At 35.6% G+C, this 27,922-nt stretch overlaps 1 protein-coding gene across 1 annotated transcript in view; it reads right to left on the minus strand.

The window, feature by feature from the left end:
- The window catches only part of LOC140136130 (C-Maf-inducing protein-like), a 168,126-nt gene that overhangs the window by 16,070 nt on the left and 124,134 nt on the right, over positions 1–27,922 (minus strand). Inside the window, exons 9-12 of the mRNA XM_072157835.1 lie at positions 7,412–7,477; positions 6,791–6,817; positions 5,787–5,835; positions 21–128 (exon numbers count right to left, since the gene is read on the minus strand). Of these exons, the coding sequence (XP_072013936.1) occupies positions 21–128; positions 5,787–5,835; positions 6,791–6,817; positions 7,412–7,477 (250 nt within the window). The remainder of the gene's footprint in view (positions 1–20; positions 129–5,786; positions 5,836–6,790; positions 6,818–7,411; positions 7,478–27,922) is intronic.

A 27,922-nucleotide genomic window follows, 5' to 3' on the forward strand; every position in this document is an offset into this window, starting at 1 on the left:
TAACCCATAAGGCTACTTACCATTTCAGAGAAGAGTTCGCCTCCATCATCGCAAGCAGGGCCTCCTGGGCAGTATAAATCCAACCAGCCTGCTTTGCCATCTCGAACACCGCACACTGCTGTGTGTACCTGAAATAAACAAATGAGGCAAAATGGAAAAGTTATGAAAAAGGCCTGACAAATACCAAGGATCACTGTCTTCTACAAGAATAATTCCGAAGGTTTGGGTTTGGATGTGCCTCCAAGAGTTGTCTGCAAGTCACTATGGACCACAGTGTCTTCATCCCAATGGCATATAGTTCAATAACCTCAATTCGCTGCCGTAGTGCACGTTAGAATATGACCGTTGCCAGGTCAACTGGATCACGCTTTCCTTGTTACGAACCACTGATCAAAATGATCACAACACAAAGCCTATGGCATATCAAAATTCGGAACCGGTGCTTGAGCCCAGGCTTGGAGCAGTAACCAATGGTTACTAACGTGCAGTACGACAGCGAATTACAAATTTTCAAAGGTCATTCAATGAATGTACAAATGTGACCCACTCTGACAAAACCAGGAACAAGTCACATATTTGACATTTCATGATTTTAATAAAAATGTAAGCACTAGATAGTAAGCTTTAAAATGATACCAAAATTATATAAATAACATCACTACTTTTCAAGATATGGGTAATTTTTTAAATGATACCTTGATATTTTTGCCAAAATTGCAAAGTATTTTCAAGGATTTGAAAGTCCTTTTAGTCCTACAGTCAAATACCATGAAATTAAGAATTCCAAAATTTGATTTTTTTTTTTTTTTTTGTTATCTTTGAAGGCCTATAACTCAAAAACACGTCTGGCGACTTGTTCCGGGTTTCATTGGAGCTGGTCACAAATGTATTGGGTCAAATGAGTAGGACACATTACTTTATACAAATTGGGACTCATTTATTCACCCGAGGCCAAACTTTGACCCAAATTTGACAAGTTTTCACACAAATTCAAGAAATTGGGCTAATTTCCCCACAAATTTGAAAGATTATAGCAATATTCATACAGAAAGGAGCCATCTTCATACTAGGAGGCTAAACACACATGTTTAACCCATTTCAGTGCCACATCCCTATAGCCATTTATACTGAGATCCCCCATTTCAAAAACTAATTGCCTGCCAGAGGGAAAAAATCCTATTATTGACACTTATAGCATGGATAACGACAACCTAAAAGCTTACAGCTTTTCACACCAACACTAGCTCAATTCAAGGAGATAGGTGACCAATAGCAACAAAAGAAAAGCCCATGTATGATGGAAGCCCTATACCAAAATGCACACCGGAATGAGCGACATGTGCCGTTTTACACGAGGGCGCTCAAGTTTACTTTAATATATAATATATGAAAGAGGTTAACAACTATTTTGGCGCCAACCCATCAGCGCTATCACACTGATAGCAGCAGTTAATGCTGTGCATATTTTAGACTTTAAAAAAATAAATAAATACAAAAAAAAAAACAGCTTTGAGTCGATTTCAGTCCAGGGTCAGTTTTTTTCACAACTTGCATATCATATCAAATTAGCTCCGCTCGGTCCCCCGCTAGCTGAGTAAATGGGAGCGATTACTCAAATGGGAAGAATCACTGAACAGATGACATAAATGATACCATGGGGATTTATGTTTATGTGTATTTTTATGGCCATTTTTAGTCCATGTTTTGGGTGACTGTATATACCTGTAACACACACAAATTGGCTTCAATTTTCTATTTATTTTTCTAAAAATATTTGCACAAAATATTTGTTCTTTCCTTCGTTCAAACAATATTCATGATATTACACAAGTGATATAATAGCAACAGTGTCCTATTGCAACTAGCACACAGGGTTGCCAGAATTATCAGCCCAAAATCACAGGTCAAATCACTGAAAAGTCACCCAATTTTTCTCTTAACCATTGGTTTCTATGAGACATGAAACTATCAAGTCACCGAAGCCAATATGATCGAAAAGTAACCCAAAATTTCTTAACCATTGGTTTCTATGGGATAGGAAGTGTTCAAATCTTCAAGACATAGCCCAATTGGGCTGTTACATCATGGGTTTGATAACACTGCTAGCTAGCCCAAGACCTGGGAATACAAGGCAGAAACTCGAGCAAATTGGGCTACTAAATCATGAATTTGATAACCCTGCTAGCCCAAGACCTGGGAATACAAGGAAGTAACCCAAATCCATTATTGAAAAGAAAGAGTCATTTTGTTCACATAATTTTCACTTAGTTTATCCCACACAAAAAGCTGTACATTCATTTTGAAGTTTGTTTTTTCTTCTTTTTTTTACATTTATCAGTTCATTTGTTAGCTTTTCTTACACAGGCATTAAGTTATACTTTTTAGAGAGTAATTTTAAATTGAATTTGAATTTGCATGCATGAGAGTTGAAAATTACAAGACTACATACATGTATAGTGCAAGCTCACACTATCCATTTTTGTCAACTGAATGTGACCTTTCGATTTACCATTGTCATTCTGAGCAGACGAAAGTATATGGCCAAGTCAGGAAATGTGCATAAAACACGGTCATATCTATCCCTGGATTAGTTATGAAAATATTGCCAGTGCATTTATCATGTTTGATGTTTATATTAAGGCCAACCCGATCTTTTATTACAATTTATTAATTGAAAATGTTTAAAATCGAAATAGTTACACGAATTCTATGTGAAAATTGGGCTATTCCATTTAAAATCCACACTACCCCTGTGGAAGATTTTGGAAATATCTTCCATAGGGGGAATACGTTTTACAAATGTAATTGGTCAGAATTAATCATTTTGAAACCCATACTCCCCCTGTATATTGGCTTTACCTATATCTTCCACACCTGGAGTGAGTATTTCAAATGGAAGTTACCAAATTATCTATTCTATTCAAAACTCATACTCCCTCTGTGGCAGACTTTAGCTAAATCTTCCACAGGGGTAGTGTGGATATTAAATGGAATAACCCAATAACCCAAATGGCAAGATTCCATTTCCATGTGATTATTGCAAGAATAAATGAGTACCAACAGTATTTGTGATAATGGTACCAACAGACCAAGAACATGGTAAATTTTCCTTTAAAAGCAGAGTTGTGGCTACAGTGGGCGGTGGTGGACGAAAGAACTCAATTTTGGCGCCCACCACTCAGCTGCAATTTTGGCCCTGGAGCCTGCAACTCAGAGACCAAAATTGCACAATTTCGTTGAATTGGTTAAGAATATGGTCAATTTGGGCAACAAATTACCAATTGCAAGATGTTCATCAAATGTCCCCCACTTCTAAAAATATCTTAGCTACAACCCTGTTTCAAAGTTAAGCATTTGATATCAGCAGAAAAAAGACTTTATAGAGGTCTAAATTCGTACATGAAACCATGCCCTTTCTAAATTAAATGAGAAATTTACTGCTCCTCTAATAATAAGAGTTTTGAACAACAACTTTTCTCCCAATGCAAGTATAAAACCTGAGAGTATCATATTTACAAAATGGATGTCCTGCCTCAGAGCCTATAGTCTCCTTGAACTGGTTTCCGGAGCTAGAGAGACAGTTGCTCTCCCAGCGGGTTACTGTACATACAAAGGTTGATTTGTGTCTGTATTATTTTTACTGTCCACCATCTAATACCAATTAAATTAAAAAATATCACATAAAGGCGAGTCGGATGGCATGTGCCATATTTTTGGGCATATAAGTAAAAACTACAATGTATTTCTTAATATTGATACATTGATCTTAAGGAAATGACTGGAGGAAGCCAACAATTACTTTTATCATAGATATATAGGTATCTGTGCATTTATATTTCCATAGGTCCCAGGGCATAGGTCTTGTGCGTCTTGCACGAGCTCGCGCCAATAATATATAAAAACAAAACTTTTAGGTATTTTCTCACTCCGGAGAAAAAATGTACACACAGGGCGGAAGTGACACCCTTATATCAAGCCTTTGGATTTCCTTTCCTCGAGATCCATTATTATAATTTTTAAGGCAAGAATGTCTTAAATTTGGTGAAGAATACCTTTAAACATAGCCAAGCTTTCAGTTGAATAAAACAGTAGGGACCACGTGTGAAGTGTAAAGACAACATTGACTGACTGGCCACGCATATTTATGTTGAGTACTTTGGACATAATGAAAAGGTTGAATGACGATTCCCGTCGGCACACATAGATCATGCACGGAATACACATGTTTTCAAATGTGATGAGAATTGATGGAGATTTTATTGGCATCTTAATAAAGGAAGAAGAAACCAGATATTTTCTTGATAATCAAAAAAATAATAAATTTTTGTTGATAATTGGCATCTTAATAAAGGATGAAGAAACCACACATTTTCTTGATAATCAAAAACTGTCATAAATTTTTGTTGATAATTGGCATCTAAATAAAGGATGAAGAAACCACACATTTTCTTGATAATCAAAACCATGACTTGACAAATTTTCTGCACCACCATGACAAAAGGGCATAACTGACTTCTTTGAGAAATGGAGTTATCACCACAGGAAGTGCAATCTACATGAAATCTACATCTGGAAACTATAAAACACTTCTATTCTTAGAATAATTTAAAATGAAACTTCTATTCTAACTTGCAAATACTAATAAATACCCAAATTAGGATGGATACCATGTACAAGTCAATGCAGACTGAGCTAAGTTTTAAGCAATTATCTTGAAAAGATAAGAATATCAGTTATGCCCATTTGCCATTGTGGGGCAGAATATGCTTGATAGTTGTATGTTGTCTAATGGCATGCCTACTGAAACCAAGTGTGTATGAGAGTAATGTTATTTTTATGATCATTTTAACCCTTCCACCCCATTAAAATTGTTTTGAATAAAGCCAAAATTAGGGGATCATTGGGTTATAATTTTGCCAAATGTTTTTGGCCTGTTTATTATGTTCAATTGTTACATTTATTACCACATGTGGACTTTGAACGACCCAATGGAGCACCTGGAATGGAGATGCTTTCAGGTCCCCACCCAAGCTTAATTTATAATAGTATTCTTAAAACTATTCTTGATACTTGCATCAAGCCCAAGTTTGATATAAAATTGGATCAAATGAGCCCATGTGTTTTTCTTGAATTATTGGATAAGACGTAGTCAAGTCCAACATTTTAAAACCCATAGTGACACCAATAAATATTGGGTGTAACACATCCAATTTTATCATTATCATGTTTTGGATCATTGTTTCACACACTTGGATTCATCACAACATAATGGTTTGGATAAGGACATACCTCAGAGAAGCAGAAAGTGAACCCATATTTATACCAATTTCCTAACTTGGGCTCTACTTAACCCCCTGGACACTACTGGTCATCATTTCTGGTTGGTTGATCACTTGAAATGCCAATTATGACTAGGCTTTAAACTATTTATGGTCAAACTTTTATTTGCAGATGATCTTATTAATACCCTCCTTGATTACTATGAACTTGAGATGATAATCTTCACAATCGTACCCTCCTTGATTGGTTCAAAATTGGACACAATATTCATTTTGGCCAATCGGCAGGTAGTTCTCATGGGGTTAAGTGAAGTTACACACAAGGCCCAAACATGAGACCCAAATATTGCTGCATGCCCCCATATGGTCATTTGTACTGAGTACCCAAGGCTTGTAGCCAGCAATTATGGTGCGCTCCTAGCAATTTTGTCATAATGGGTATGCCATTGTGAACTGCCCCTTTGCTAAGTGCTTACATGTCTACACAATAACATGTTATTTACGTACCTCACAGCGTTTGTCATGGGCAAATTTTCTTATGATGTACTTCAGTCTCCTGCACACAAAGGAAAACGAATAACAATATCTATTCAGTAAAAGCAGATCTAATCTTCCGACTTGACATGTACAAAACTATACATTACAAAGCGCACCAAGACTGTACGTCTAATTTACAACACTGATTGATGGAGAATACAATGGTTGCTTTCAATTATGTTGCTAAGCAACCAATATAACAATAGGAAGCCACTTTTGACGGAATCTTCAAATTTATGAAATTGGTTAAGTTTGTTATTCTCTTCTGAAACCATAAAATTCATATTGTATCACATGTATTGCCATGTTTTCATCACCAATTGTTAAGAAATTACAACCTTGTATACATATTTATAGATGTATTAGACAATATAGGTACGGAATAAGTGGTACAAAAGAAATACTATAACTAAAGCCATAGATAAAACAACTCTGTCTAAGAGTTCACATACGCTATTTTCTAGGATGTCACAAAATTTTTATTTTTATTTGAATACTGATCTAAACTATTAGATATTATGAAATATTTTATCAGAATTCTATTGTAAACTATAAGATATTATGAGACATTTTATTAGAATCCTGTTAAAAACTACAAGATATTATTAGAGATTTGAATTCTGTTATAAACTAAACTATAAGATACAGATATTTGAATCCTATTGTAAACTTAAAGATGCTATGTGATATTTGAATTCTGTTGTAAATTACAAGATAATAATATGAGTTATATGAATCTGGTTGTAAATTATTAGATATTATGAGAAATCTTTGATGATCATGACTCATGAGTTATTTTTCTGTGACTCAAATTATATCCAAAGCAAATTTCAATGCTTAACTTTGGTGACTTTTCATTATCACATGTATATAATTTTAACTATTCTTAAACACAGTTGGGCCCTCAATATATATTATCATCAAAGAAAAGTTCTAATAATATTTTAATGCAAATAAATGGCAGAGTTACTTACGATGTAAGGCCTTTGTCGTGAATTCCTCTGAAAATAGTTGAAAAGAGAAAATAAGAAAAGATAATATAACAAATTAATTTAAACAATAAATCATGTGCCAATTGAATCTTGGGGTTACACTTGTTGAGTTCTTACAGTTCCACTCACTGTGTTCCAAAAAATATATTTACGAGTTACACTTGTTGTATTCCAACTATTTCTTGGGATTAAAAAAAGCGCAGTCATTACACTTGCTGTGTTCCATCTATTTCTTGGGGTTACACTTGCTGTGTTCCAACTATTTCTTGGGGTTACACTTGCTATGTCCCAACTATTTCCTAACACCACTAAATACCACAAATTACCACAGGTTGGGTATGCCCCCTTTAGCGGGATAGAGGCAGGAAGCACAGCACCTCCAACCAAAACCCCTATGTGAAAGGTGAAGTAAAATTTACTGGCCAACCTGCCCTGTTTCACAAAATCAATCAAATTTGTTTCTTAGTTGTGTGACCAGTTACAATTCACCTGAACAATCACTTTTTGTTTTTGTTTTTCGAGTGCCAGTTGGCCAGTGTCAGTGCCGTCTGGCACCGTCTGGTGTAGCTACAACCCTGTGCCTGTAGAATACTTATTACTTACTGTTTGGGAAATGGTATTGGTAATAAAATAGCAGATAGGGATGGTAACCAATCATCATAATCAGCTCTGTAATGAGATACAAACAAACAAATATCATCATTAAGGTTATGCAAATGAACTAATAAAAGAGATTATACAAGGAGAGTTTGGGCTTGGCCATGTTGGATTGTCACTCATGCGGGAAAATTGCACATCTCCTGATTGTTTGCCATCCACCTGGCAAACGTAGGTTCTTAGTGTGTAGTTGTTTATGACCTAAGTGCTACATGTGCCAAATTAGGTTATACTCATACTGAAATATCATCCAATATTGGGTCTTTGTGTAATTGCACCCCATGTGTGACAATTCAATATTTGATTCCAATATCTTGAATAATATTGAAGCAAATATTTTAAAAAGCAAATCCTTTTTTATAATAAAATAATAATGCATTTATAATGCGCCATCTATCTAGACAACCTATTCCGAGGCGCAAACATTGAACAATTAAAAATAAACACACAATTATAAAAACGGTCACATATATTAGTAGAAGTCAATTGTCATACATCAAAGTGAATCAAAAAACGCAGATTCAAAGGAAGCAAGTTCCAAACTATAGGTGCACGAGCACAGAAGCACCATCGGTGTTCAACTTTGCTTACAAATGAATACAGTTCTACATGCCATCAATCAACTGTGAACCAACTTACATAATACTACATGTACACCTTATGTTCAAAACATACACATTAAATGTGTATATTTTTTTCCTTTTGGGTTTTTGTGGGGTGCATGTTATATGCTATTACTTGCATTTGATGTAAATATGCAGAACATAACTTCCTTTAACTTTACCTCTACCTAAACTTAACTATTGCATAAATCAATACTAAATATGCACAGTTCATTCTCAATTCACAAACTGCACTTCTTCCCATGATAAAGCCTGTTTTTTCCTTAATTTGTTTTCTTTCTTTTTTTTTTGCCCTTCCGATTTACCCATGGATAGAATTTCTGAACAGTTTACTGAAGTTTAATTCAATTCTTCAGTGAAATACAAGACTAACCAAATCTACAATCCGTCGTTTTTTTCCCATGTAAATGACATGCACAAGGTTTCGATAATATCGAGTATGGTGAATTGCATGAAATAAAATGCCTCCTTGGTAAGAAATACTCGCATTTGCTTATAATGATGCGCAATGAACTCAAGCTACTCATAGTTTAAGTGAAAATATTTTCACATTCAGAATCAGTTTTCCTGGTGGAAAATTATGCAAATATTTATCCATATCAGCTTACAGATCCTATATATATTTTCTAAAGCAGATAGATTTAATACTCTAGAAATATGTAAAATACATTTTTGGCGGATCTTATCCAGCTCCACAGATATTATTACAGCTAACCACACCCGGTAACCAGAATCAGCTTTTTGGTATCTTTGCCCACAGAATGAATGCTTTAAATGTATTTTTATACTTTGTCGTTTCCATATTTACAAGATGAAAATGGAAGAAGGGCTACCATTATATCCTCTGTTCCGACATGAAGTCAAGTTGTATTTGCCTACTGAAAAATATATTTTTACCAAACACAAAAACATGGCTTTTTTAATGGCATGCTTTCTCATCATTATGTGATGAAGTCTAAATTGTCACTTCAATTCAAACATTGCATTATGATTATAGTACATTGTATTGTACTGATGATGAGAAAAACCATATGTGAAAAAATAAATTAAAAAGATGCTTTAAAAAGGAAGAAGAAAAAAATTATCCAACAGGATGAAATAGTATCAGTTTTCCTGTATGGTGTCGCACCAACTGCACCAAACATGGCTGCCTCTATCTTTGTGTATGCTTCACTGTATTTATTTTATGAAGCTGTGTATTCACTTGGATGGAAGTACAATTTTTAAGTCCCTGTGCCAGGCTAATATCACAGGACTCCCTGGCTATCCAGATCCATACGTTACACCAAATCCAACCCAACCAAACCTGTGTAACATATTTCCCACAGTGGTACCAGAAGCATTACTTAAGCATTAACATGATTAAGTTGGGTTTTTTTGGAGGGGGGGCATATTTTGTGCTGGTTTCAGTGAAGCATGATAAAAATGTCTATTTCAGACCATTTGAGCACAAAATAAGGTGAATTTTGGTGGGGTTGCACCTCTCCCCCTAATTTGCAAAAAAAAAAATAAAATTAGTAAATCATAGTGCCACCAGTGTTTTTCTTCCCACCTTCAACCCCTCTTCCTGTACCCCTATTCCTAACCAATCCCATTATCTCTTAGGTTCAATCCCATTTGTCATCAGTGAACAGCATTGAGGCACACTCACAGACCTCCAACATGTACAAGCTGTATCAAAATGATTGGTACCCATCAGTTTTCATTGATAATGGATGCGTCTGACACATTAAAATTGATGAAATCCAAATAATTTGTAGATTAATTGCCATAAAAGGTCATGAACTATACATTCTAGACATTTCAAGAGTATCCAATGTTACATTTGGAAGAAGCAGGTTTTTTAAGGTAGTATGAACGGCTAATCAAGCTTGCAGCAAAATAGCCACAACAGCAAATTGGAAATGTGTATTAATTTAAAACTTGGAACAAACTAAAGATAAGTCTTCACTCCACCTATTTTTAGAGTTTCATAAAAATTTTACCATTTCTTATGTATTTCTTTATTTTTTGAAAATTACCTAAATTTTTCCACATTATAATTTTTTTTGCCAACATGGAATGTGCTATGGTTTCCAAACTTTCAGGGATGGTGTGTAAGCTTAATATCTAAATTCTCTAGCCAGCTTTTTTGGATAAAGTGTTTAATTTTTTAGAAAATTAATTTTTAAATTTTTGATTTTAGGGAAATTTAGAAACACCTATAACTTAAAATAGAAACACTTAATTAAAAAAAAAGCTGGCGAGAGAATTTTCTAAATTTGATTACCTTTCATATGACACCTTGTTTGTTGAAATTGGACCTATAGTTAGCTCAAAAAAAATTCTAGAATTTAGGTAATTTAGTGTTTCTAGAAAAAGTCAAGAAAATTGAAAAAAGTACTAACATTACCATTTTATATCTCCTTTGTTAAGGCCAATATCTTGGAAAAATTGCTGTCCTTTATTAAGTAGCATTTTTGCAATAAAATAAATTAAAAACCAGATTGATGCAGTGGGTATAAGGAGAGAAAATCACATTTAAACAAATTATTTGTTTAAAAAAATTAAGCTGATTTGAAGAACTTGGCAACATGCCAAAAACATGCCGTGTGCAAAGTCTATGGGGTTTTCCAATCACAAAAAATTACATAAGTCAAAAACGCTCTGTTGGAAAAAATTAAAAATTGGCAGGTGAGTTTTTCTCACCCATCTCCACATTCTGTATCATTTTCAAGCAAATCTGAGCATGACACCGTAGCCAAAATTGATGGGTACCGATCATTTTGATACAGCCTGTATGTGCGACAACAAAGTTTACTGGAATCTATTGCCGGCATAACCCACTCCACGCGGGTGTCGACTGCAGACGACAAGTTTCAACTTTTTTTCAAAAATTTCAAACATTCAGAATTGTAAATTTTCAAGACCAAATTTGGAATCAGCATAAAAAATGCATTAAAATGAGTACAAACAAGCCTAGTATTGGTTCAGTGGTTCTTAAAATAGCTGTTGATATTTTAAGGAAATATCTCAAAACTTTTTATGTTGAAGCCTATGGCTAGCACGTAGGGCAATAAAATTGTGTTAATAATAAATATATTTAGTGTGAATCAAAATATGATGAAGGTTGTCTATACTAGCATGGTCTTAACCCTCTACATGCAGGTGCTGACTGCAGACGACGATTTAATTCAAAATTTTAAAATTTCAGAATTGTAAATTTTCATGACCATCTTTGAAATCAGCATGAAAAATGCATTAAAATTAGTAATTGGTTCAGTGGTTCTTGAGATAGCACTTGATATTTTGAGGAAATATCTCAAAACTTGGACTTTTTATGTCGAAGGCTATGACAGAGCATTGAAACCTATTTTCAAGTATATTCTGTAGTTTTCTGAAAATCAATAACTGTTCCTCCAATTCTTGCATCTTTTTCAAAAAAACCATGACACATTATAAAAATTTGATTAAATCAAATTTCTATAAGGAGCAAAATGCAGTTCAATTTGAATTTGTAATTTTATTGTGCTACCATGTCTATGAAAACATCGTAAGCCATAGCAAGAAACCAAGTTCAATACACATCAATATTTTCATCATACATGTACCTAGATCTGTCTACTCAACCGATTCAAGCATGTCAATGATTGAAACGCATTTTATTGAATTATGAAGGAACCTGACTTAAAGGGCACTTCATCATCCACAGCTTCATCCCCCCCCCCCCACTTTTCACAAACAAGGTTGAGATTTTTATACCACTGCAAACCTCTGGCTACATTGTTTATGTACATAAAATGCTTGCAGATTATTTTGTTAAAACAAAAATATTATAACATTTGTATTTCGTTCTGGTGTATCAGAATGAAATTACAAGAGAGTGGCCTATGGAACAGTGTAATACACATGCATATCTCGCAAATGCAAAATCAGAATTATAAACTGAAATTTTGGGAATAAGCTTTTTTTTATGGATATGTGGCAACATGTGTAAATGTACCCAATTGTGTGTTTAAGATGCCTTTTGGCAACATCTGTAAATTTGCCCAATTGTGTGGTGAATGTGCCTTTTGGCAACACCTATAAATTTGCCCAATTGAGTGGTGAATGTGCCTTTTGGCAACACCTGTAAATATGCCCAAATGTGTGGTTAAGACCCGGGGTTAAGATGCCTTTTGGTACCACCTGACCCTATTCCTAGACATAATTTTCAGCCCAAATGTGTGGTTGAGATGCCTTTTGGTACCACCTGACCCTATTCCCAGACATAATTTTCAGCCCAATTGTGTGGTTAAGATGCCTTTTGGTACCACCTTACTGACCCTATTCCCAGACATAATTTTCAGCCCAATTGTGTGGTTAAAGATACCTTTTGGCAACACCTGACCCTATTCCAAAACATAATTTTCAGCCCAAATGTGTGGTTAAGATGCCTTTTTGGCAAAACCTGCTCCTATTCCAAGACATAATTGCCAGCCCAAATGTGTGGTTAAGATGCCTTTTGGTACCACCTTACTGACCCTATTCCCAGACATAATTTTCAGCCCAATTGTGTAATTTTCAGCCCAAATGTGTGGTAAAGACGCCTTTTGGCAACACCTGACCCTATTCCCAGACATAATTATCACACTTGACTCCCTTACATCATAATAGCTTGGTATTAGATTCAAATCAAGTCCAGGCAATATGTTAGAGCTATTCATCACTCGTCGATTCACGGCACGTGAAGATGGAGAACATGGCAGGCAGGCATAACAACATATCTAGAACATAATTTGTAGGTGTGTGTGATATGAATTGCCTATGAGATTTCATTGCCACTTGTTTAATAGCTGCCTTCACTGGTTATTTTCTATGGTAGCAGTGGCGTAGTGTGGGTCATCATATGAAAGGGGGACCAGGTTCTTAGTTAGCCACACGTCTGGCCGTCATTTTAGACGGCCAGTTTGCTCCTGGGACGGGCAAAATTAATGCATTTGACAGATACTTTATTATATATCGTATGTTTTGAGAAGCTAATTGCCCTTTTTAGTAGACCCAATTTGTAGAACATGGCCATATCAGCACATATTTAAACTCTTTGAACCCCCAATGGGCTATAGATGTCTGGTAAATGTTTTAAAGGTCAAATTAGGACAGGCAATTTTATTCAAATGACGGGCAACCCTCAATTTCTAGCTAAGACCCTGGAGGGGGGCCGACCATGATTGGGGGGGGGGGGGGGACCTGGTCTGATTAGGTGGGGGCACAAGCCCTTTATTGGCAATTTTCCTATGGGATTTTCTAAATTTTGCAATCGATTGAGGGACATGCTCATCATCATCATCGTGCTAGCATGCCACTGTATGGTAGAGGGAAACTTGGGTAGGTTTTATAAAACAATTGCTTTATCCCCAAAACTGATTCTTAAAAGCAGCTATATTGTTGGAATCATGCCCTAATATATTCATACGATGTAAATTTATAAACGAAATGTTGTTCTGTGAATAATGAGTCAATATGCTCATTTAGTTGAGATTGGTTGATTTGAATAAAAAATATCTAAAGGCTGCCTGATAGTATATTTTTGGTTTTATTATTGTTATTTATGATGTGGCATATCAAAAAGAGACACTTTTGGGCAGGTTATCAATTTTGAGTGTTTTACATATCTTAAATGTGGAGTTATATTGCTCCACAACACGGTTTTCACCAAGGAAATAGGACATTCCTAAGCGAAGATATTGAGTTTGTAAGTTATGGTATTATAAAATTGGAAATTAAGATATCAGCCTTTAAAAATATTATTGACAATGATGAAAGTAGGAATAACCTTGAAAAATGTTTGAAAAAATACAAGATGTCAGTTTATTCTGGTCTGAAACTATCAGGCAATATTTTAAACATTATTAACATCACATCTCAGAACTCTAAATCTCACAACTTTGAAAACTAGAAGGACTTATTTGTCTGTTTCATTCGCTTGTTCATGTCTTACTAATGCCAATCCCATTCTTTTTTCCAGGTGGTGTGTTAATACGAGACATGAAGCTTTAATTTTTAAACAATCAATCACTCCTAAAACAGATGCTTACAAAAACTGTCTTTTAGTTAATTTCCCAGTGTTATGGTCTTCAATTCCATCCGATATCAGAGACTCATATCTCACCTGTAACAAGTCTACTTTTAAATCTCAACTCAAATATCACTATATGGAGCATGATGATTAATTTGTATTGATGCCTTTTTGTATTTTTTTCCAATATGATTTGTATGTGTGTGGTCTGCTGAGTTGGGAGCGCTGCGCCTTGTGGTGACAGTGCTCTTTTGTGCTTTCAGTGTTCCCCCGCAGCTCAGTAGACCCAATTTGTTGTTTTGTCTCAATTTTGTTGTTAATTGCCAGATGAATAAAATAAAAATAAATAAAATAAATTTGCAACAAACCCAAATTGTGAAAAAATCACCCCGGGCAGATTTGTTTGCTATTTCTCCATTTATGATAAAGTGTCTCCTTTCGATATACCACGTCACATTTTATGAAATGTGATACCTGTGTGCAATCACTAATTAGGGCGGTGCCTAATTAAGGTGGATTCAGTAATAAAAACTCACGTCTGAAAAGAATATCCTCTCGGCGATGACCACACAGGGTCCACATATTATCGGAATATACTACAAAATTATATATGTAAGTGCATTTTTATGCAAGTGCGATTTATTTGGTCAAATATATATGAACATTGGATGCTTACATGCTTTGGCATGGAAATTTTTGCATTTCTGTCACTTTTTCTTTGAAAAAAGATGGGTGGGGTTTATAAGAAGGGGAGAGTATAGTCATGATAGTAAATATGGTATGTAGATTTAAGTATAGAGTAACACTATCATTAATCCTATTGATGAACAAATGAGAACTACTGTATTTCTTACAGTATTTCTGATTGGTCAATTAAAAGATAAAGTCATCGGAGCGATCAATTAAAATACAGCTTCTAAATAATAGCTAAATCCTCTTCAGCCCTACCACCATTCTTAAGATGTTGTTGATTGGCTCAATAATAAACCAAAATACCAAATGGGCTTGTTGTAACCAATCAGCAGGCATTACTCATAAGGAAAATAACAAAAGGCAGCTCATGGTGTGGGTTATATTTGGCACGCATGAAGTCTTCATTTGAAATACAGCAATGAGCATTCCCAATTCCAACTAGTAACTTGAAAATCAATATATCAGCAGCGCACAGGCCTTAATGTCAAATCATTATAATACCAAATTGTGTGATTGAAATTGTAAAATATGAATACATATTAAAATAATACAGATATAGCGAGATTGAAATAAGATAAGATTATGTGTTTTAAAAATTCAACCACCAGGGGCATGAATATGTGCTGCATTAACTAAATTCATGACATTACACCATCGGGTATAAACTGGTTTACGAAAATTGCATAACAATTTCTTAGTTTGAGTAAGAATCTTGTTTAATGAGCATATTCGATGCAAGAAAAATTTTGATTAAAATCAATCTATTTCAGCTAAAGAAATTGCTGTTTTTACTTGCATATAGCTTACAAAATATAAAAAATACCCAATTTCCAAAATCCAGGTCAGTCAGGCCCATACAGCTGTGGCTTTTTTCATCAACTTAAAAAAATACAAAGGAATATGACAAATTGTTTTGGCTAGTATTCAACTATTTTTTTCATATGACTGTTAAGAGAGGTTAGGATTTTGGTAAGTAATATGGAATTGAACTATTTGCACACAAACACACATGACTTTGTTGATAAATGTATCAAATCTTTTAAAACTGTATCATGCAAACAAAATGTTAAAATTCTGAGTGGCTTATATGCTTGGGAACTACGGAATTCCTTTTTCCAGGTGTAATTAGGTTATACCGGAAAATGTCAGATATGAATATCTGCCCTTGCATGGTCAAAGGCAGTATTTACAATGTTATATAGTTGTTGATACTGCATTTTCCATAGGAGGAGGACAGATAAAAGAGGGACAGTGGTCCCAAATAGATCATTCAAAGATACAGGTAGTGAACACCACACATAGTGCAGCTATGAACAAGCTGCAATTGATATGAATATTCATGCAAGACAGCAAGACCTTTTTTTAATTTGAGACCTTTTTTTAATTTTTAGCCTATTTTACAAGTTGACCTCATAATGACCTAAGTTTGGTTGTAATCAGATTTAAACTGTACTGTTCATATAAGACCACATTCTAACCAAAAGTCTAACATTATATGGTTGGCACACACACATCCCACCCTCATATTACTATATCTTTTGGCAGTGGGGTAGTGTGAGTCATCATATTGAGGGACACTGACCATAAAGGGGGGCACCAGGCCTGATTGGGGGAACAAGCCATTTCTCAGCATTTTCCTATCGGATTTTCTACATTTAAAAATCAATTGGGGACATGTGCAACCCTCCTGCTACGCGGCTACGCCTCTGCCTTTGGAGGACTCCCATACATGTATTCACCGGAAACTTTGGACTCTGTTCTCGACCAATGAACACAGACATTTTCTGTGCCAAACTAGGGATGTTGACCCATTTTACACAAATTATACATAATTTCTTTGGATTCTATCCTATCTACAGTGGATCAATTTTTATATCTGAAGCAGAGGACGCACTCCCAAATTTAATTTTTAGGCTGTTTGCAGTCAATGGCACATGTCAGCTGAAAGGGGACGGTCCCCTGTTGCAGCAACGTCCATGGTTGGAATGTAAGGTTTCGAGTTTGCCAGCAAACATATACACACACCCTGTCCCTAGTAAATATAAAATACTTTTTGAGGACACACACTCCATACATACAAATGAAACACAGATTTTGTGTTTTGATTGTACTCGGAAGGAAAGTATGTGTCGAACATGTTCCTTGAAAGAATAGTGATACCCAGTACCCGGTCATATGTGTGCTTATGATTAAAACAGGTTTTACCAGCTTCTGGGTAAACATAGTCAACTTCTGAGGACATGAAAAATGTCCTCGAAAGGAGACAGATGTTCTCAGAAAATGGTGTTTTATGCAATGTCCTCAGAAGTAATGGTATTAGACATCTGCACCACCATACACAGACAGTATGGCTCATAACAGCATAAGGTCTCTTCTTTGGACAACCTAATAAGGACAATGCTCTACAACATCGTTTTTAATATGCTTTTCCTTGTTCCGTTCTCCACTCCAATTGGGTTAACAATAACAAAGCACATTAAAGTAAACTTTGTTTTTAGTAGACCACAGGCTCTCAAGTCTCAAGTAATGTTTGTGAAACACCACTATTTTAATTAAGAATTGATGAAGTGCCACAATCCATGCGAGTGAAGTGAGCAGTTAACGACAGGGGGTCAAGTAAGGCCCCCTTGTGGGGTCCGGGGAGCCCTTGGAAGCTCCTGGATTTTAAGTATTCTAATTGGAATAAGACAGCTCTCGTTGGATATGATTTCTTATAGGCCTATTTATTATGCTTAAAGAACCCAAATTAACCCTAAAATGTGTTGCTTTTTCATGACATACATTCAAGAATCATAATTTGTTTAAGGGTACTATACTAGCCCTACCACAGGGCCTTTTTTTATATTACACATTATATACACCATGCTATATACTGGGAACTGCTGGAGACGCAGTGACAGCTCACAGCCCGCTAGCCGCTGTCCGCGAGAACTTTATTTCTGCGGAATTAGCAGTCACTGGCAGCAGCTCTCTGGACATAGCCAGGTTTTATGCATGCATGGTTTTGGATCACCACAGTCAAAAGGCCCTATACTAGTAGGGCTAGTACTATACCCCTGATAAATTTTGTGACTAATTTTGTATGTTCTCAAAAAATAACTACACACTGATTGCAAATGTTATGTATATTATAGGGGCACGGAATCCAATTGAATACCTGAGTGGAAGAAGGGCCCAACTCCATCAAAACTGTTTTTGAGATATTAAGAAAAAACTTAATATTTGGAAAAGTTTTATAAAGAGAACGTTTTCATCTTCAGGGGACCTTTAATACATGAACATACAATAGTACATACATTCGAAATTATATATGATGTTTCCATGGCAACGGTACAGGTCTTAATACGAGCTGGAGTTGGGCCCTTTTTCCACTAATTAGCTACAGAAATTAGCTAATTCACCATTAATTGCACAAGTAGAACTCATGTAATATGTTAGCAAGAAAGTTTATTGTAGTGAAAAGCAGATTTCATGGATGAACAAAATTCCTCTTTAACCCTATATTTGTGGAAGAAGGGCCCAACTCCATGGAGTTGGGCCTTTCTTCCATGAAAACCATGATTAAGTGTATGTGGAAGACTATTTAGAGAGTTGATTTTGGCTCATCTTTCACGCACAATGAAGAACAGTCTGCTGGCAATAAAATGCTGAGTCTAACTCATTTTTGTAAAAAATTGGAGTTGGGCCCTTCTTCCACTCAGGTATTCAATTACTTTACTGAAATTTCAGTGATTCAAGACAAGTGGTTCATTATATATGTTAAGAAATGAGGTACATTCTAGCGGTACATCTTTCCTTATCATAAATAACATACTGCTCAACTTTTGTTACCAGTGTGTTTTAATTTTTTGAGAAAAATGCAAAAATAGTCACAAAATTATCAAGGGGTGCAGTACCACCTTAATAGCAGTTTTATGTTATGCAAGGAGCTTCAACTACGTCATGTTATCCCAATGCTGATCAAAATGAAAGGCTATGATATCCCTGAAAAATGTTGCATAAATAAGGTCATTTTTACCAAAAATAGATCAAAAATGCACATCAAATACAACATGAAGGCTGCTCAGTAATAATCCCTTTAATTTCAAATCATGCATAGAAATGACAGGAAGTCATTACAGAAACAGTGCTATAGACAACATATGCATGTAACGTGTACCATCATCATCATAGTCCTGGTTTCACTACGGAAATCACTATGGCTACAACCCACGGTTGCTACAGACTCGAAAGTGTGGCAAGTACCACGTCAAAGCGGCCATGGGCAGCACAGTCCAATTTCAGTATGGCTACAACCCAAGGTTGCTACAGACTCTAAAGTGTGGCAAGTACCACGTCAAAGCGCCATGGGCAGCACAGTCCAATTTCAGTATGGCTACAACCCAAGGTTGCTACAGACTCTAAACATGGTAAAGTGTGGCAAGTACCACATCAAAGGGGCCATGGACAGCGCAGTCCAATTCCATGCAGGTTGTGGAAAATGCACCCAAAATCCTAAAATTGAGGTGTTTTTATTCAAGTGTAGAAAAAAGTGTAGAAACGCCCAAATTGGGTGTTTGGGTAGAAATTACCATACTGGCAAAAGTTGCCCAATATTAATTAATTAAGGTTTGGGTAGAGACATGCCTCCAAGAATTAGTCCTTCAAGAATGACCTAGGCTATGTGGGGGGGCTCTCATGGGCCGAACAACGAGGCCTCAATATATAGTTTTAAACTTCTCAAGCCGAGAGTCATTCTTGAACGACTACCAAGAATCTGTGTGAGCGGACAGTGATAGGACATTTTGAGAGTAGCCCAATTGGGTGGATAAAGTGCACCATGCAGCAACACTGCTACAACCCAGCCATGTTGACTGGTTATACAGCACTGTACAGTGCAATATAGCATAGTATTGACTATACTCTCATCTCAATGTAAATATCCCCCACTACGTCAATCATACAAATACGATATAGCACGTACAGCCAAAACCAAATAAATCATTTTTACGAGGATGAAACTAAACCGTTAAAGTAATTAAGTTTTTCAAAGTTGAAAATCTTTTAAAAACCAGATTGTCTCAGCATCAGGGGAGCTGGGCGTTCATGTGCAGCCAAGTCTGGTCAATTATCCTATCATTTCCACTTGAGCCATATCAAGTCCTCTTGAAAGTTTATGCTATTGATTTGGGTCATGGTATTGGAATGATGTAGGAGTTGTTGTGTTGTTATAGCAACAATCCCAGATTCCTGGCCATTCAGATGGCACTTTAGTGGGTGCAGCCAATCAGGTCTCTGCTTTAATTCCATTTCCTTTGTTGTGCTCATACCTTTCTTAGTAAGCCACTTGCATTTGCTCCTCCGATCATGCTGGACCAAAAAATCCCACCCACCCTCCCAGTAGCGGGAAGGGTAAATCAGTTATCTCATTTGTCAAAGATGCTCAATAAAAGTATGTCAAATTATGCTACTCTCTGGTTTGTCTGGAGTTTCTTCAAATCCTGAAGAATCTTGTCAGTAGATTGTCTCCACTTTCTACTACGCTTTGTGATGGCTTAATGAATGCTTTGTATGGAGTTCTTCAAATCCTGAAGAATCTCGCCTGTAGATTGTCTCCACTTTCTACTACGCTTTGTGTTGGCTTAATAAATGCTTTGTCTGGAGTTCCTTCAAATCCTGGAGAATCTCGTCAGGAGATTGTCTCCACTTTCTACTATGCTGCTTTGTCTGGAGTTTCTTCAAATCCTGAAGAATCTCATCTGTAGATTGTCTCCACTTTCTACTACGCTTTGTGATGGCTTAATGAATGCTTTGTATGGAGTTCTTCAAATCCTGAAGAATCTCGTCTGTAGATTGTCTCCACTTTCTACTACGCTTTGTGTTGGCTTAATAAATGCTTTGTCTGGAGTTTCTTCAAATCCTGAAGAATCTCGTCAGTAGATTGTCTCCACTTTCTACTATGCTGCTTTGTCTGGAGTTTCTTCAAATCCTGAAGAATCTCGTCTGTAGATTTTCTCCACTTTCTACTACGCTTTGTGATGGCTTAATGAATGCTTTGTATGGAGTTCTTCAAATCCTGAAGAATCTCGTCTGTAGATTGTCTCCACTTTCTACTACGCTTTGTGTTGGCTTAATAAATGCTTTGTCTGGAGTTTCTTCAAATCCTGAAGAATCTTGTCAGTAGATTGTCTCCACTTTCTACTATGCTGCTTTGTCTGGAGTTTCTTCAAATCCTGAAGAATCTCGTCTGTAGATTGTCTCCACTTTCTACTACGCTTTGTGATGGCTTAACGAAGGCTTTGTAAGGAGTTCTTCAAATCCTGAAGAATCTCGTCTGTAGATTGTCTCCACTTTCTACTACGCTTTGTGTTGGCTTAATAAATGCTTTGTATGGAGTTTCTTCAAATCCTGAAGAATCTCGTCAGTAGATTGTCTCCACTTTCTACTATGCTGCTTTGTTTGGAGTTTCTTCAAATCCTGAAGAATCTCGTCAGTAGATTGTCTCCACTTTCTACTACGCTTTATGTAGAGTAATTTATGCTATTTTGAAGTATCTTTTTAGCTTGATTGTATTTGTCAGTGGATTATTTCATTTATTAATATTATTTTATAGTAAATTGTGGCTGACTTTTCAATAATTACCAGCTTATATAGGGATTTAAAGATTTAATTCATTAATAGAGTTGGCATTGTTTCTTCTTTTGGAGATTTCTGTTTAATTAATAATTGCGTTTTAAATATTGTTTTCCAATTCAATCCTCTGTTTGATCCAAAGAGGTATCTGTATTTGCTTAAGATGAAATTTGGTTAAATGTGATACAGAAGTCAATTCTTGCATGTCCAGCCTGTATGGTTGGCTTGTTGTACACATTTTGCCAATAATTTTGTATTGTGTTATTAATAATATTTATTGGAAGATAAATAATTTAGTATGGTTATCTGTATTTATATTATGTCTTAATTGCTATGAAAGTGCTATGAAATCTATCATTATTTATCTCAATGATATTTATGTATATGAATATGAAATTGTTGAAATGAATATAAAAATTGTTGAATGGTCATAAATAGCTTAATAAATGGTCCTCATGATCGCGAGGGCAATGCGGAGTCTAATCATTGCTTTGGTGTTGTTTTCCTGATGTCTTGAGACAATCGGTGAAATTATTTTTTTAATTTTGAGTCGAATAAGTGAGGTAAAGCATAGAAAATTGAATTTACTACTAGCGCCCATGCATGTTACTCCCAGCGGTTGTAATACAGTACGATCCTCGGGGTGTGTGTATGTGTATCCCATACGCCGTGTACATACTGTGCATACATGTTCGACTAATATTTCCATTGTAATAATAAAACGCTGGTTCCATCGCTTTATTCAAAATCTCGGATTTTGACAAAACTACAGCACCTAAAGTCTTGATTTTTGCAGAGTATCTTTATTGACTAAAGTACATTACAATCGTGTAAAACCAGAATTTAAAAAAAAATGTTGAGGGCGTTCTCCTCAGCAAATGTTATAATATGGCTTTAAGTATCTAGATGTGTCAAAATAATCATGAGATAATTCTGTACAGAACCAGGAAAAATATGCATATTTTGAATTTGCATAGTGCTATTTACCTAGTCTCAAAGCGCTGGATCTCTGTACACGGGACAGAAAGCTTAACATATCTCCTCCCAAGGACAGGGTACTCTCATGATTCATTTATCCAATTCCAAATGCACCCATGGGGAGAGCAGAAGTCTGACTTCAATCTAAAGATACCCAGCAAGTTATCATTGGATCACAGCTGTTGTTGGAGTCATCAAAACATAATAGTGATTGCAATATAAGATTTGAATTGTTCATATGAGACCAAATTGTAACCAAAGCCTTAGATAATAGTTGACTGACTGACACAAAGACTGACTGATACACAGACACACATCGCATGATGCAATACGGTCTTTTCCTTCGGAGGACCTAAAATGATTACCAATAACATAGCACACTATACAGTATCGCATTAGGCAAAAAAAAAATTGTGTGTTGCCCTCAACCGTCCGACCCTAAATCCTGAAAAATCAGGGGTGCAATTTTTTTTTTTTTTGAATGATGATTTTTACAGATTTGTTCAAAAACTCAATGCTTTTCACTTAAAATTAATATTTTATTGAAAGACTAGTCTTTAATTGATGTCTAACAGGTACCCAGAAGTCAAAATTGACAATTGTCCCCTAATTGAAGAAGCATTATTTAATATTTGAGGGATTTTTTAAAACTGAAAGTTTAAAAAAAAAAAAAAATCCGACCGTCCGACCCAAATTCCCCATTTTCCCACTTGAGGGCAACACAACAATATTTTATTTTGGTCTTATTCATACTATTGACTCGTATCATTTTGCTCCATTTCATAAAAAAATTATTCCAAGGAAGTTGTAGTCTTTCCAATATACGGCAACAATAGCACTTCTCATTTCAATTTTCTTGTATGGCATACACATATTGCTCTTTGAATGCGTTTTAATATTCTATATACTGCTTCGAGAATGACCTTCACGATTCTTGAATTATCAAAGTGCTTCGATTAATACCATATATCAATCTGCAGGCAATAACCATAATATAACATTTGCAGCTATGTGAATTAATTCAATTCCACATTTTTGAAACAATTGAATCTAAATGTCATAAACTACCTCAAGCATGATGCATCGTCAATATCGGCAGTTGGTTTTTATATTGTCTGAGTAGTACGTGCGGACTTTGTTATGATCACGGCTACTCAGCTCAACCACCGGAACAGGGGTTTCCCCTACTGTAAAAATACTGCCATTAATGCTTTTAGTGTTCTGCACTTTGATATAAGTCTTGCACAATTTATTTTTATTGATACATTTCTGAAGGTTAGTCTACTATTAACCCTCAAATTATGGAAACTTTTTAGCCTCATTTTGCTAAATTATCAGCCTCAAAAATAAAAATATATAATTGAGAATGGCAAACACTTGGTAAATCCATCTTTGACCTCAAATTTTGGTAAAATGCTCAGTTGGGGAGAAATCCCCTCTAAAAAAACATTTTTGGGGCAACAACAATAATTTTAAAAAGAAATTGTACTAATATCTTGAGAACAATGGCGTTTTCTTCCAAAAGAAAGAACAAACTTAATTTCAACTAACTGGAGCCCCAAAACTAAAAAACAAAACATAGATGTTGAAAAAAATTGCAAAATTGTGTTCAATTTGGCCACAAATCTTGGCCTTAGGTATGGGTCCACTTTACTGGACAAATTTATACAAATATGGGTCCACTTTCACGCTCTCAGAGGCATATGTCACTACCCAATCCAAAAAAGCTACTTGAATACCCCCATTCTCACAGCTATACCTTAAATGTCACCACACAACCACACCAAATTACATCTTTTCCTCCGATAGCTTGTTTTTCCTTTGATGGATTCAAAACAAAAGAGTTTCACTTAAAATTGCTTCAACTCATCTCTGATTATATAAGCACACCTATATAAACATTTTACTTTCACATCAACTGCTTACTCATCCTCAGAAATACCTAAAAGGATGAAAATGAACGCATAATACCAAAATATTGTGCAGGTATACTGCAATTGTATAGCAGACTGTCCCCATGGACCCGTTGGCATTTCCACAGCACATTAGGCTATCCTCCAGGTATACATTACTCCTTGTAACCATACAATTATATGTGACATATCTAGGCAACCACTAAGAACAACTTCATCTCCACTAATATGACCCTACATTTTAACAGGGTTGCCAGAATTTCAACACCCATGATGCAGCAGGCACCATGTAAAGATGGCCGCATGCAGCTCAACCGCTAGTCTAAGACAAAAAGGTACCCCAAATCCTATAATTTGGGTGCTTTTTCAGACCCATGATGCGACAAGGACTAAATCAAGATGGCGGCAGACAGCATTCAAGTAGCCCAATTTCCAGTCAAAGAAAAAAAAAAAGACTTGATATTGAAGAATAATAATTTTAAGGCAACTGGACTTATTAAGTTACTGGATAAGTAAAGATTTAAATCATACAGAGATTGAAAGTAAAAAAACGGCATTTAAAATAAAATTGTAACATTGTTTAAGCTACATCATGAGGTAACTACAGAACTATCTTCAGTAGATAGCATCTATGCTTTCAAATAACCTGTAATAATTAGACTGTCTTGGATGACATAATTTCTAAACTAATTTCTGTAGATAGTCATACTCTCAAATAACCTATAGTAAATACTAGACTGTCTTGGAAGACATAATTATTAACTATCTTCAGTAGATAGCAAATGCTCTCAAATAACCTATATAGTAAATACTAGACTGTATTAGATGACATAATTACTAACTACATTTGTATCTTCAGTAGATAGCACATACTCTCAAATAACCTATAGTATACAAATATTGACTGCTATGAGGGGCATGGTTAATATTATAGGCCCAAGGTGATCTCAAAACCATGCTATGACCCGAGGCGCAGCCGAGGGTCATAGCATGGTTTTGAGATCACCTTGGGCCTATAATCTTAACCATGTCCCGAATAAAGCAGTCAATATTTGTTTTATATACCGAATTAATATAGATTTTTGTCATCTGATTGGCTAAAAGGCCTATTTTATTGTTCATAGGCCATGGTAAAATTTACAAAGAAAGTTTTTCGTTATGAACCGATCGCGTCACCACAACTGGCAGGCATCGCGTTGGCACCGCGTGCGTAATGCGAACACGCCATCGAAGCGTAATGCGAACACGCCATCGCTGCCCGATGATGTGAAAATGATTATTCCCGGGAATAGTCTTTTTAAAAGACTATTGCCCGGGGAATAGTTTAGTTTGTATGTAATTCTTAAAAAGGAGGGCATAGCTAATTCAATGACTGCACTTTTAACCAATCAGATGACAGGAATCTATATATGAGGTATATAATAATTACTAGGCTGTCTTGGAAGACATACTTACTAAACTATCTTCAGTAGATAGCATATGCTCTCAAATAACATATAGTAATTATTAAACTGTCTTGGAAGACATAATTACAAAACTATCTCCAGTAGATAGCATATGCTCTCAAATAACCTAAAGTAATTACTAGGCTGTCTTGGAAGACATAATTACTAAACTATCTTCAGTAGATAGCATATGCTCTCAAATAACCTATAGTAATTACTAGGCTGTCTTGGAAGACATAATTACTAAACTATCTTCAGTAGATAGCATATGCTCTCAAATAACCTATAGTAATTACTAGGCTGTCTTGGAAGACATAATTACTAAACTATCTTCAGTAGATAGCATATGCTCTCAAATAACCTATAGTAATTAATAGACTGTCTTGGAAGACATAATTACTAAACTATCTTCAGTAGATATGCTCTCAAATAACCTAAAGTAATTACTAGGCTGTCTTGGAAGACACAATTACTAAACTATCTTCAGTAGATAGCATATGCTCTCAAATAACCTATAGTAATTACTAGGCTGTCTTGGATGACACAATTACTAAACTATCTTCAGTAGATAGCATATGCTCTCAAATAACCTAAAGTGATTACTAGGCTGTCTTGGATGACATAATTACTAAACTATCTTCAGTAGATAGCATATGCTCTCAAATAACCTATAGTAATTACTAGGCTGTCTTGGATGACACAATTACTAAACTATCTTCAGTAGATAGCATATGCTCTCAAATAACCTAAAGTGATTACTAGGCTGTCTTGGATGACATAATTACTAAACTATCTTCAGTAGATAGCATATGCTCTCAAATAACCTATAGTACTTACTAGGCTGTCTTGGAAGACATAATTACTAAACTATCTTCAGTAGATAGCATATGCTCGCAAATAACCTATAGTAATTACTAGGCTGTCTTGGAAGACATAATTACTAAACTATCTTCAGTAGATAGCATATGCTCGCAAATAACCTAAAGTAATTACTAAGCTGTCTTGGATGAAATAATTACTAAACTATCTTCAGTAGATAGCATATGCTCGCAAATAACCTATAGTAATTACTAGGCTGTCTTGGAAGACATAATTACTAAACTATCTTCAGTAGATAGCATATGCTCGCAAATAACCTAAAGTAATTACTAAGCTGTCTTGGATGAAATAATTACTAAACTATCTTCAGTAGATAGCATATGCTCGCAAATAACCTAAAGTAATTACTAAGCTGTCTTGGATGAAATAATTACTAAACTATCTTAAAGAGTGAAAATTTCACTCTGAACTTGGAGTGATTTCATTCTCACTCTATTCGAGTGGTTAGTCATTCTTTAGAGTGAAAAAAAGCTTCTACTGGTCAATCTAGATTCACTCCTTACAGAGTGATCCAAAATTACCGCTCAATTTCAGAGTGAAATCAGAATCGCTCTTTGCGGAGTGAATCCACAGTTCGTACAGCCAATCAGAAAGCCAGATTTTCGCACGAAAAAATGGTGATTATTCATTCGGCGAATTAGTCGTTGCAGCAATGGCGGTGGAGTTGTCAGTAGTCAGGAATGGGCGAGGCAGTTTGGCGAAGAAATAGCCAATATTTTCGTCGATAAGTATACTTTGAACTATTTTATTTATATGTTGAATCATTGCAGATTGTATCGACAACTAAAAATCTGATGTTACTGTCTCAAAGGTGATAATTGTACCCATGAAGCTTCTTCATTTGTTGAACACATTGATTCACATTGTCCGTCCGGCATTACGGTGGCACACTCATGGACTGCTATGCATACCTGGTACATGTATTACTTCATAAACCTGTAAATGATTGAGTGTAGCCTACTTGTGTAATAATTGTAATGTTTGTTATACTGCTTCAGCCTTTTTATTGTTAGTATGTACCCGATCACATCTCCGAGTCCGATGCGCTAGTCATGCTATATATACCAGTAGCCACAGGATCACATGCAGCAAGGCCAGGCCATACCTAGCTAGGCTTAGGCCATAGGGCCAGGCATGTTATCTCTGACCAGTCTCTAATTTATCATGTTTATATACTGCAGCATGTTATAAATATCTGCATGTGTGATGCCAAAAGTCACAGAGGACTATAGGCCTCTATGTCTGACCAGTCTCCAAAAGGCTTTACTATAGTACAG

This window comes from Amphiura filiformis, chromosome 16 (assembly GCF_039555335.1).
Source record: "Amphiura filiformis chromosome 16, Afil_fr2py, whole genome shotgun sequence".
NCBI classification, from domain to species: Eukaryota; Metazoa; Echinodermata; class Ophiuroidea; order Amphilepidida; family Amphiuridae; genus Amphiura; species Amphiura filiformis.